This window comes from Pan troglodytes, chromosome 6 (genome assembly GCF_028858775.2).
Source record: "Pan troglodytes isolate AG18354 chromosome 6, NHGRI_mPanTro3-v2.0_pri, whole genome shotgun sequence".
NCBI lineage: Eukaryota > Metazoa > Chordata > Mammalia > Primates > Hominidae > Pan > Pan troglodytes.
The window spans coordinates 118,641,514-118,654,453 of NC_072404.2; the positions used below are offsets into that span (position 1 = coordinate 118,641,514).

The 12,940-nt window shown below is 38.3% G+C and overlaps 1 protein-coding gene across 1 annotated transcript in view; it reads right to left on the bottom strand.

The window, feature by feature from the left end:
- The window catches only part of LOC463629 (probable C-mannosyltransferase DPY19L2), a 112,183-nt gene that overhangs the window by 98,593 nt on the left and 650 nt on the right, over positions 1 to 12,940 (bottom strand). The window contains 5 exon segments of the mRNA XM_054656220.2: positions 4,861 to 4,998; positions 8,666 to 8,753; positions 10,754 to 10,771; positions 10,773 to 10,778; positions 11,378 to 11,479. Of these exon segments, the coding sequence (XP_054512195.2) occupies positions 4,861 to 4,998; positions 8,666 to 8,753; positions 10,754 to 10,771; positions 10,773 to 10,778; positions 11,378 to 11,479 (352 nt within the window).

A 12,940-nucleotide genomic window follows, 5' to 3' on the forward strand; every position in this document is an offset into this window, starting at 1 on the left:
GTTTGGTTTGTTTATCTATTCATTCACGCATTTGTTTGATATTTATCCTTTTTGATGTTCTCTGAGTTTCTTGGATCTATGGTTTGGTATCTGTCACTAATTTTGGAAAATTCTCAGTCATTTATTTTTCAAATGTTTATTCTTCCTCATCCTTTCCTCTCCCACTGGGATTCTAATTATGCATATATTAGAATATTTGATATGGTGTCACAGCTCTTAGATGTTCTACCATTTCCTTCCTCCACTTTTTTTTCTCTTTGCATTCCTATTGACCTATCTTCAAACTCATTGATTATTTCTTCTGCTGTGCTGTGTCTGCTGATGAGCTCATGTAAGGCATTTTTTACTTCATTTTTTTTATTTCTAGCATTTCCCTTTGATTCTTACAGGGTCCAACTCTGCTAAAATTAGCTATCTGATCTTGCATATCATCTGTCTTTTCCATTTGGGTCTTTAAAATATTAATCATAGTTACTTAAATCTCCTGTCCAGTTGTTCCAATATCTGTACCCTCTTTGGGTCTGCCTGATGACTGCTCTGTCTCTTTGGACTGTGCTTTTTCTTACCTTTAGGTATGCCTCATAATTTTTGCTGAAAGTTAGACATGTTGTAGAAGACAGTAGACATAGAGGTCAGTATTTTTATGCTTGAAATTAAGAACATCTTTCTTACCGTTAGGTCTTTATCGTAGGGATTTGTGTTAATCTAGTTAGGGTGGGCTGGATTTGAAGTTTGTAATGGCTATAGTTACCAAAGCTAGAGTTTGTTGCCGCTATGGACACTAACGATTTCGAATTCCTCTAGTGGTACCTTGTTTTGAACTTGGTTTTGGGTTTTCCTTTGTGCTGCTCCCTAGAAAGAAAATGCCTGGCAAAACTCACTCAGTCACATTCCACTGTGATTTTTACCAAAGGCTTGTTAATGTAATGGGGGAAGAGTGACAGGTTTTCTGATGTTCCAATTAAGCCTCAATCTTAGACAGGTACTCTGAATTGGGATTTGGGGGCTGTACCCTTCGTAAGTGTTCCCTCCTCAAGGAATATGACTGTTTTTTAACATTTAGGTTTTTTTTTTTTTTCCTGCCTGTTCTCTTTCACCAGCTTCACTGGATAGCCACCAGTGTCCTCGGAGAATGGGTTTGATACCGTTCTCCCTGCAGATCATGGCTTTCTTTTCCTTAGGAGAGATTTCACAACATGGGTGTGAGCAGAGTCCGAGCAATGATTGCTTTTCCTGTCCCCTAGCCAGCACCATAGGGAAAGCTTTCTCTAAATACTTCCCCAATCTTCTCTGACAGAGCCTGCTCACCTTCACATTTCATACCAGCTCACACTAAGCCTGTAGCAGTTCATTAAAAAATTTCTGGTTTAATCTTTGTACCAGCTTATATGGCATTCAAAAGCCCCTATCTCAGTCAAGCAGTTCCTATTCCAGAATGCTCAGTTCTTTGTGCTTTCTGCAGGCACCTGTTCTTCTTGAAATTTTGCGTTGGTTGTCCTCTGACCTCAGTTTTCTGAAGGGTTCAAGAAAAGGTGCTATATTGCAGTTTGTCCAGCTATTTTCCTTATTGTAGGAATGACAGTGCCATCATTCCAGCTCTCTTCATCACCAAATTGACACCTAAAGCCTCCAGAAGCTAAAAATATAAATTAAGAGTTCTTTATATATTAGGTGTATTAGCCCTTTATCTGTGAGATATATTACAAATATTTTCTCCTGGCCGGGCATGGTGGCTCACGCCTGTAATCCCAGCACTTTGGGAGGCCGAGGCAGGAGGATCACTGGAGGCCAGGAGTTTGAGACCAGCCTGGCTAACATGGTGAAACCCCGTTTCTACTAAAAATATAAAAAGTAGCCAGGCATGGTGGTGCACATCTCTAATCCCAGCTTTTCGGAGGCTGAGGCTGGAGAATCGCTTGAACCCAGGAGGCAGAGGCTGCAGGGAGCCGAGATCACACCACTGCACTTCAACCTGGGCAATGAAGTGAGACTCTGTCTCAAAACAAACAAAAAGAAACCAAATAAATATCTTCTCCCAGTTTGTCAACTGTCTTTTGATTTTATTTCTTTTCTTTTTTAAACTCTGCCTGGTTTTGCCTTTCCCATAGAAACCCCAATAAAAGCGATGGCCTAGGCTTTACCCTCAATACTGCTTCTGCCTGACCAAACTGTCTCTCTCCTGTGGCTCTGTGTGATGTGACTTGTCCTCTTCTCCAAGGAAGTATTACTCATAAATTCTTCTTTAGTGGTACTGATCTATCTGTGTCATCGCTCAGTCAACCACATATATTAAGACCTAGGCACAGAACAATTCTGTTTCTATTTCTATAAAATTCTAGAAAATGCAAACTAAACCATAATGACAAAAAGAATATTAGTGGTTTCCTAGGGATGGGATGTGGGCAAAGAGAGACGAAAGAAGGAGGGATTACCAAGGAGCACAGGGAAAGTTTGGGATGAGGGATATGCTCATTGTCTTGACTGGTGATGGTTTTACAGGTGGGCCAAAACTAATCAAACTTTATACTTCATCTATATGACCAGCTATCATATATCAATTATACCTCAATAAAGCTGTTTAAAAACATTTAGGGTATATCTACTGGAAAGTAAAACTGCTTTTAATTACAGACTGTATCATCATGTGCATAGAAAAATCCAAAGGATTCTACAAAAAACCTACTAGAACCACTGACTTCATCGAGATGCAGGTACAAAGTTAATATTCAAAATCAACTATATTTCTATTCAAAAGCAACAAAAAATGGAAAAATAAAAATTTTAAAATAATACCATTTATAATAAAAGAGTACTGGGGAAGACTGTACATTGAAAAAATACAAAACACTGCTGAGACAAATTAAAAATAATCAACAAAATGGAGATCTACACCATGATCGTGGATTGGAAAATTCAATATTGTTAAGATGTCAATTCTTCCCAAATACATGTACAAATCCAACATAATCCCAATCAAAATCACAGCAGGTTTTTTTTTGAGAAATTAATAAGCTGACCCTAACATTTAGATAGAAATGCAATTTTAAAAAGGAAAAAGTTGGAGAACTATCTACTTTCAAGATTTATTCTAAAGTTACAGTAATCAAGACAGTGTGGTATTGGCATAATTATAGATCAAGAGAATAACAGAATCCAGAAACACATTCACATATAATGTAGTCAACCAATTTTCAACAATTGTACCAAGACAATTAATTCAATGGGGGAAAAGACAGTTACCACAATGGAGCATTTTTTGGCATTCCGAAAATGTTTTGTAACTCAATTGTGGTGATGGATATATAGTTTCATACATTTGTCAAAACTCAGAGAATGGTACAATCAAAATTGGCACATTTTATTACATGTAAGTCATACCTCAAAAAAGCTGATTTGGTGACAAAGATTTATATATGTTGTTGACAGAAGAACAAATCCAAATGCTTATTAAACATGGAAATATATTTATCCCCATAAATAATAAAGGAAGTACAAATTAAAACAAAAAGCATATCACAGCCATCATAAGAGTAAAAATCGCAGGGTCTGACAATTCAAAATCTAATAAGGATATGAGAAAATTCTAGACAGCAGTGTGAACTGCTACATTTGCTTCAGACAGCAATTTACCAATATCTGGTAAAGCTGAAAAAGCACACACTCTATAACAACAATTCCACTTCTAGGTATATATCCTAGACAAAATATTGCACATATACAGAAGAAAACCATACAAAAATGTACATTTTAGATTACATTGCTTGTAATCAAAAAATTGGAAATAATATATTAAGATGGGGAAATACATAAACTTTACAATTCATAAAATGGTTAAAATTAAAGAAATATATATATACAGAAAGTTCAAAAATACAATTTTGAAGAAAAAATCCTACAGTGACACATTCAGTATGAGATCATTTATGTGGACTTAAAGCATATAATAAAACAATCTCTGAAAACAGAGATTGGATGGATACGCACACCAAATTTTAATAAAGGTGTAAGTTGGACTAGGAGCAGAACAAAGGTGATTTTAACTGTATTTATAATATTTTAATTATTTTAAAATAGCTGATGCAAAAATGACAAAGATTAGCATTTATTTATTTTAGATGGTTGATCACACATATTTGAATATTATTTTCTAAGTCTGTAGTTTTAAGCATTTCAAAATCTAAAGAATAATAATTTTTAAAAGCTATAAAAATATGAATAAAGGACTAGAAAGCAGTAACTTTTCATTAATATGCTGGATTCTGAGACAACTTTAAACTCAACAGTAGTATTTACCATGGTGTCAAATTTAGCATTTATCTTGAGTTCACAAAGTGAGTTCACTAATTTTGTCTCCGTTTTTCAAATTTCTAGCATTTACAGACTACTATAACAACCATACTCTTTTAGGCTAAGTGTTGGAAAATAGTAATAGATTTCTGGCTGTGTGACTAAATAAATCTTACTTTACTAATGTAACTCCAAGATCACTATTCAAGCTCATCACTCTCACTGTCCCTTCACGTGGTCATCGTGCTCACCCACGAGGTGTCCAAGGCCAAAAGCCCATCCCTATCCCTATTTAGAACTTTTTGGCTCCCATGACCCTCTTTTCCATTTGGCTTGTCTATTACCCTGGCCATTATTTACACACTAAGGTTCATTCTTCGAGTTCATGAGAGAACTGTTTCTGGGGTCTTTAAATTTTAAGAGGAACTTATGATATTCTACTCAACTATAAGGATACATACAATTAATAAACCTGAAACGTCCCCTCCCTTTCTTAACAAGATTGTGCTTACTATTTTTATCTGACAAAGAGGATCACTCTACAAATATTATTTGTCTCAAATTACGACTCACCTCTGGATAAATATGGAAGCGTTTTACTGCATTAATTACAAGAGGATATTCAGTAAGCCTGTCATTCATAATCATCCACAGTCCTCCCAAAAATGAAGGTGCTTCAATAATGGTCTTGAAGTAAGAATAATAAAGTCCCTTTTTAAAAAAAAAAAAAAAAGGCACATATTGTCAATATAATTAAAACTTTAAAATATTTATTTTTATCACTTCTTTAGAACTTTTTTTCTGAAAAAAAAAAAAAGGTTAATAAGACGACTTCCTAATCACTCCTCGCTATTTTGCATTCTTGGACTTTAAAGAACACGTATTTTCAGGTGATCAGTGTACTATCCTTCCAAATTTTCTATAGGCTTTCAAACTAAAGAGTTGGATGGTCAAACAATTTAAAGAGTTTCTCTAATAATGTCTTAAAATGTGTAGACAGTATATGTTTGATTTTCCCACATCTGGTTTTATCCCCCACATTTGAGATGCTTGAAGGTTGACATCTGATTAATTCTATCATAAACAGGGATGCCTTCATGCCTCTGTACAACTTTGCATATAGAAAATTACTTTTTTTCCCATGCTCTCAGGAAATAAAATATAATGACCATAAGCATCATGAGCAAGGAATCCAGTGCTTCTAGCTTAATTCATAGCTCCATCTAATCCTCTGTGCAAAGTGAAAGCTCAATGTCAATTGATTATTGTTGCTCACAAATGCTATGTACTAAAAAGCAGATTATTTTAGTGTCTTACACTTCAGCATATAAAATAAAGGCTTCATTAGGATAGTAAAAGTGCTGTTGAGTTAAAATTCATGGATTAACAACAGCATGTTGTGTCTTATTTCCCCAACAATTTCTTGCTTTCGCTCCTAAAATCTAAAAGCAAAAAAGGGCCACATTGTTTAAAATGCATTCTCCCTAAAAAATGCTTTATGCTATAATCATATCTGCCTAATCCAACACGAGTAACTACTAAATTACAGGTCTGTTTTAGCTGATGTCTGAAAGGCCATTATCTCATAGTTGATTGGCAAAATATGAATTCATAAAGAATTTTCCTTTCTGCTTAGGAGGATAACAAAGCAATACAACAATTAAAGGATATCTAATATGCAAAAGACTATATTTAGGGAAATATTAAATATATAAATAAGTTACTAATAACAGCTATTGTTTTAAGTATTCTGCTATGTGCTGCCATTCATTATCTCCCTTCATTTTCCCTAAACCCCTCTAAGATTGGCATTATTTCTATTGAGCAGACGAGATTACTGAGAATCTGAGAGGTGACCTGACTAGCCATCATACAATAAAGCATAGAACCGCTATTAGAATCCAGCGATCTGTCACCGAAGTCCAGACTCTGCCACAGTTACACTCTTTATTTAATAATATTTTATATTCTGTCTTTGGAAATACCTTTAAAATGTTCAAATGTCATACATATGTTAATGTATCCAATGCTTTGAAACTTTATGGGGCAATATAGGGATGAAAATTAAAAAGCAGTGACTGAGGGACCTGGCATAGGCAAAATCACAGAGACAGAAAATAGAGCTGGGTGTGATTAGTGTTTAGTGGGTAGAGTTTCTGTTTGGGATAGCAAAAAGTTCTGGATGTGGACAGTGGTTAATAGTTGCAAGACAACACGAATGTACTTAATGTCACTGAATTGTACACTTAAATGATAAACATTGAAATTTTTTATTACAAATTTAAATCTAAATTTTACTATAATTTAAACAAAAAGCAATGGCTAGACTGAGGAGAGCCAGTTTCAATGCTTCACTAGGCCCCCGACCAGCTGTGAGCAGATCTGGAAGATGGACGGTTGTGCTGTCTTCTAAATGTAAAATTGTACAATTTTGGCATTTGCTATCCCACTTACTCCTCACAATAATTATGTGAGACACGTACGGCAAAAAACTCCATTTTAAAGATTAAGTATTGAAAAACAGAAAATTATTTAAAAACTATATCAAAAGTTATCTCTTGAGAGATTATCTTGAAATCAAAAGAGAGCCAAATAATCGTCATCATTAAAAGGCCCAGGTAAAACATGGGATCTCCTAACCGTAGCCAAAGAGAAAGCAATTTCTGATAACATCTCATTTCATTCCCCTTTATCACTTCTTCAGTGCTTTCTTTGTCCTCCTTCCTCAGCTATTATAATTCATCTTTATTATCTTAAAAAGAAGTCTGCATTAGGAAAGGGTGAGAGATAATGAAGTAACAGAAAAATAATCTCAAACACTTTACTATTTAAATAATAAACCTGGGTAATAGCTTATGAAACAGTGCAGTTCACCAAAAGTTCATTTCAATTCCTAATAAATTTCTACCTCATAGTCTTGTGTCCAGAATTGGTGGGTTCTTGGTCTCACTGACTTCAAGAATGAAGCCGTGGACCCTCGCGGTGAGTGTTACAGCTCTTAAGGTGGCGTGTCTGGAGTTGTTCGTTCCTCCCGGTGGGCTCGTGGTCTCGCTGGGCTCAGGAGTGAAGCTGCAGATCTTCGCGGTGAGTGTTACAGCTCATAAAAGCAGCGTGGACCCAAAGAGTGAGCGGTAGCAAGATTTATTGCAAAGAGCGAAAGAACAAAGCTTCCACAGTGTGGAAGTGGACCCGAGCGGGTTGCCAATGCTGGCTCGGGCAGCCTGCTTTTATTCTCTTATCTGGCCCCACCCACATCCTGCTGATTGGTAGAGCCGAGTGGCCTGTTTCATCAGGGCGCTGATTGGTGCGTTTACAATCCCTGAGCTAGATACAAAGGTTCTCCACGTCCCCATCAGAGCAGCTAGATACAGAGTGTCGATTGGTGCACTCACAAACCTTGAGCTAAACACAGGGTGCTGATTGGTGTGTTTACAAACCTTGAGCTAGATACAGAGTGCCGATTGGTGTATTTACAATCCTTGAGCTAGACACAGAGTGTTGATTGGTGTATTTACAATCCTTGAGCTAGACATAAAGACTCTCCACGTCCTCACCACAGCAGCTAGATACAGAGTGTCGACTGGTGCACTCACAAACCTTGAGCTAAACACAGGGTGCTGATTGGTGTATTTACAATCCCTGAGCTAGATATAAAGACTCTCCACGTCCCCACCAGACTCAGGAGCCCAGCTGGCTTCACCTAGTGGATCCTGCACTGGGGCTGCAGGTGGAGCTGCCTGCCAGTCCTGTGCCGGGCGCTCGCATTCCTCAGCCCTTGCGTGGTCGATGGGACTGGGCGCCGTGGAGCAGGAGGTGGCGCTCGTTGGGGAGGCTCGGGCCGCACAGGAGCCCATGGAGTGGGTAGGAGGCTCAGGCATGGCGGGCTGCAGGTCCCGAGCCCTGCCCCGTGGGAAGGCAGCCAAGGCCCAGCAAGAAATCGAGCACAGCGCCGGTGGGCCAGCACTGCTGGGGGACTCAGTACACCCTCCACAGCCACTGGCCCAGGTGCTAAGTCCCCCATTGCCCAGGGCCAGCAGGGCTGGCTGGCTGCTCTGAGTGCGGGGCCCACCAAGCCCACGCCCACCCGGAACTCCAGATGGCCCGCAAGTGCGGCACACAGCCCCGGTTCCCGCTCGTGTCTCTCCCTCCACACCTCCCTGTAAGCTGAGGGAGTGGGCTCCGGCCTTAGCCAGCCCAGAAAGGGGCTCCCACAGTGCAGTGGGGGACTGAAGGGCTCCTCAAATGCCACCAAAGCGGGAGCCCAGGCAGGGGAGGTGCCGAGAGCAAGCGAGGGCTCTGAGGACTGCCAGCATGCTGTCACCTCTCGGTCTGGCTATTCTTAAACCACAAATTAATTCGTTAGAAGAAGAAACCTAACCGTTTCAATGCAAAAAGTCATCTCCCGTTCCAAAGATGAGAGGTGAGAGAAATGATGATCATTTTCAAAAAGTGTTACTAAATGTAACCTAGAAAAAAATGAAGAATCATATTACAATAAGAACAAGTTTCAAAACTAACAGTAAAATAAACAATAAGAAAGCCATAAAAAAGAAAACAATAAATTGTTATAATATTAATTTTATAATTTGCTTACTAACTTGTATGTTTTTCGGCATTTATAATCCAGTATGGCACACACCTGAAATTCCTTAACTCAGTGGTTTTTAAGCTTAATTGTGGCCGGGTACGTTGGCTCATGCCTGTAATCCCAGCACTTTGGGAGCCCGAGGTGGGCAGATCACTTGAGGTGAGGAGTTCGAGACCAGCCTTGCCAACATGGTGAAACCCCGTCTCTACTAAAAACACAAAAATTAGCCAGCCATAGTAGTGCATGTCTGTAATCCTCGCTGCTAGGGAGGCTGAGGCAGGAGAATTTCTTGAACCCAGCAGGTGGAGGTTGCAGTGAGCAGAGATCATGCCACTGCACTCCAGCCTGGGTGACAGATAGAGACTCTGTCTCAAAAAAACAAAAACAAAAACAAAAAAAAAACCTTAATTGTGTATCTAAAATTCTTGTGGCTTTTTTCACCCTTCCTTCCATCCCAGGCCTCTAAATCAGAACAGAGGCAGGTTAGTGTTTGTTTTTTAAGTTTCAAGTGATTCTAATGTACCAGCCTTGGGAAATACCTCCATAACTGTTGAAAAGGGTTCAGAATATAATTTTAAATAAAATTACTTTAGATCAAAGCAGACTTACAATAAGTATAATATCACATAAAGGATCAACTTTCAAGTGCCAAAGAATACAGGTGTGTACTTGAAGACCTTTTAGTAGTGAAACTCAACAGCTATAGGCAGTGAAGAAAAGAGCAAATGTGATAAACAAAATTAGCTATGGCCAACAATTATGCTATAGCTAACTTATGTAGTCAGTACTTTCCAGTGAAGTTGAAAATAAAGCAAAGTTCCATATATTAACCCTGTTTTCCACTAACCCTTCTTTACATGTAGGCCATATGCCAGGGTACCAAAAACTGCAGGAATATTCCCTACCATTGCAGCCTCAGTTCTAACATCAAAATCTCCCTGCAGACTAAATGTCTAGAGCAGCACTGTGTCAATAGAACATAGGGGCAGATCTCATACCTCCCAAGGGTAGAAATCACTGAGCACAGGTAAAAATAAAATATTTCAGAAGGAAATATTATTTTACAAATTTTTATAAACACTTTTGTAAAATAATGTACACAGGCTTGCACACTGAAAGACTCAGAGCCATTTAACCATATAACCACTGCAGAATCTTTACCTTCTTTTTTACCTGATTTCCAATTGGCAGGTGTTACTAAAACTTTATCACCAAAGTTATTTCACTGGCTGAGTGTGGTGGCTCATGCCTGTAATCCCAACACTTTGGGAGGCCGAGGCAGGTGGATCATTTGAGGCCAGGAGTTTGACACCAGCCTGGCCAACATGGTGAAACCTTGTCTCCACCAAAAATACAACAAATTGGCTGGGTCTGGTGGTGCACACCTGTAATCCCAGCTACTTGGAAGGCTGAGGCACGAGGATCACTTGTGCCTGGGAGGCAGAGGTTGCAGTGAGTCAAGATCACACCACTGCACTCCAGCCTGGGAGACAGAGCAAGACTCTGTCTCAAAAAAAAAAAAAAAAAAAAAGTTATTTCACTAGCAACATATAATTACCATAAAGTAAAGGAAGGTTTTAAATGAACTACACATGCAAAATACACTAGAAAAGCTAGATATTTAAAGAAACGTGTGGTGAATTATTTGGTAAAGCAAAAATATTTTAATTCGTAAGTTACTATTCCCCTAATGCATCTATTTTGTAAATGCTGTTTCACATATGAGGTTTGTAAAAAAGCAAAATACATGTATAAATTGGTGCACATAAAGATGTTCTACAAATATAGCCAGAAGTTATTGTTTTACTGTATGCAAAGAGTGATGGCAATTTTTAATTCAAATGTTTTTGAATATTTCAAACTGAAACTAAATCTTACCAATGTAGAATTGCCACAAAGACGGCTGGAATAAAGAAAAAAAGGAAAGTTATTAATAGCTGCTTTATTATAAAATACCATTAAAACAAGTATTTCAAATGTATTATTTTACATGTCTAGAAAGAGCACACAAAGCAAGACGGCCAGCTAATCCTGTCTCTGTGAGCATAGGAAAAAATCCAGGACACAAAGCAAATTCTGAACAGAGCTTACCTCTCTGCAGCAGGGCTTGACAAGCAAAGGGAGAAACTTGAGAGGGTTTTTTAACTTCAGGTAATTGGTAAGAGCGATGGAATTATGGAAGATTGTGACCTTTTTTGTTTTTTTTCCAGTATTATTTTCTATTCCTTTATATGAAATTTTTAAAAGAAGTATATACAGTATGCTTCAGCTAGTTCAACCAAGAGGAGCCACTCTAGATCAGTTTCTCTAGCATTCATCGGAAGATGATTAAATGCAGGAAATCACTTCCTCAGCAGCACATCTAAAAGCCCCAATGTGCAGCTCAACCCTTGATGAACTGCAAGCTTTTTGCAAGAGCCCAGACCTAGGAGCTACTAGATGGCCTAGGATACTAGTATGGAGTCACCTGGGCCAATGCCCCATGTATACATAAGACTTCACCTGGGAGCTGGGAGACACGGCTCTGGGTATGGAGCTTTTACAGGAGCTGCAAACACAGCCTGTGCCCCTGTTTGGTTGGGGAATTCCTTGTTTTCAATTCCCCTGGAGAGAGAAGAGTGGGGAATAGAACAAGTTAAAACACCACAAACTTTGCTGTTCTTATAGAGGTTCAGCAGCTTTTCTTGAATTAATGCCCTTTACATTGTTGTAAACCTTTGGTTAATTTCCAAAGTTTTGAAGAAAATGATTTTGATAATTTTCCAAGTATTTTCATTGTCGTCATGGAGGAGTGCATTTCCTTGGCTATTCCAGAAGTCCTACCTCCCTTCTGAGATTTTATAATGGTATTTCTTATGGTTATCCCAAATATACTTGGCAAGTCATCTTATAAACCACCAATAATAGCCTCTTAAAAATTCAAAAATTACTTCACTTGGCTAACAAAATAAATGCAAATTAATTCAATAATTATTGAAGAAATTAAATTTTTAAAAATTAAAAAAATTGCAATGTTGAAATTCTCAACCATGCTTACCCAGATCTTTTCCTATATTACTAACTGTCCTGGGCTTATCTTAAACACTTCTCGGAAGATTTACTTGTTTTATACCAGGATAGGCAAAGTATGGCCCATGGTGTATTTCTGGACTGTCTGCAAGCACGGTTGCTATAATTTTTAAAAGGTTGAAAACTTTAAATGGTTGTAAAGATGCTCATTAATTGTTTATTAGGCTTCAATAATTTTAAAATATACAGAGACTATCCTATTCAACTATATTTGTATCCTATTTCTAATTCTCCTAACAATTATATACACTGGCAAAAACTCTTCAGATGATATATAAGGAAAAGGTCAAATATAGTACCAAATTCATCCAGCTTTCCAAAGATGCTCAAAATCTTTCTGTGTCTCTCACTCCCTCCCTTAACCCACATACCACATCTGAAAAAAATGATAAGGTGTAATGATGCCAGTATTCTAAATGCTTGAAGGGCTTATCACATGCCCTTTCCAAGCTGTGACAGAAGCATGTCCCCTGGACCCCAGCATCCTATCAATCTCACCTCTGAAGGTGACCCAGCCTCATACTTCACTGAAACAAAGACCATTAGACGCCAGCACTCCCAGCTTCTTTTATCTCCACTTTAACATTTCTCCATATAGTAATTCTTGCTTTTCTACTCCCTGCCATCTCAGAAAAGGAATTCTCTCTCCTCTTTTCCACAGTTAGCTTCTCAAATTTGTGCCTTTAATTCTACCCTTCCAAATATTCCAAGACTTGCTCCGCTAATTATTTCCTCTCTTGGAATCTTAATCTCATCCTCTTCCCTTGATGCTTCCCCTCAGCCTTTAAAACTCCTAGACCTTAAAACACTCTCTGCGATCTGACAGCCCTTCAAACCAATATACTCCCTATCTCTCTCTCTCCCCTGGTTCAATGACAAGATTTTTGGCCAACTTCTTTCTACTCGGACCTTGCTATTATTTCCTACTAGGCACCCACAAACCCTTGCTTGTTAAACTGATCTCCTTCAAGACTGAAGAAAAGCGCGATGCGGCTC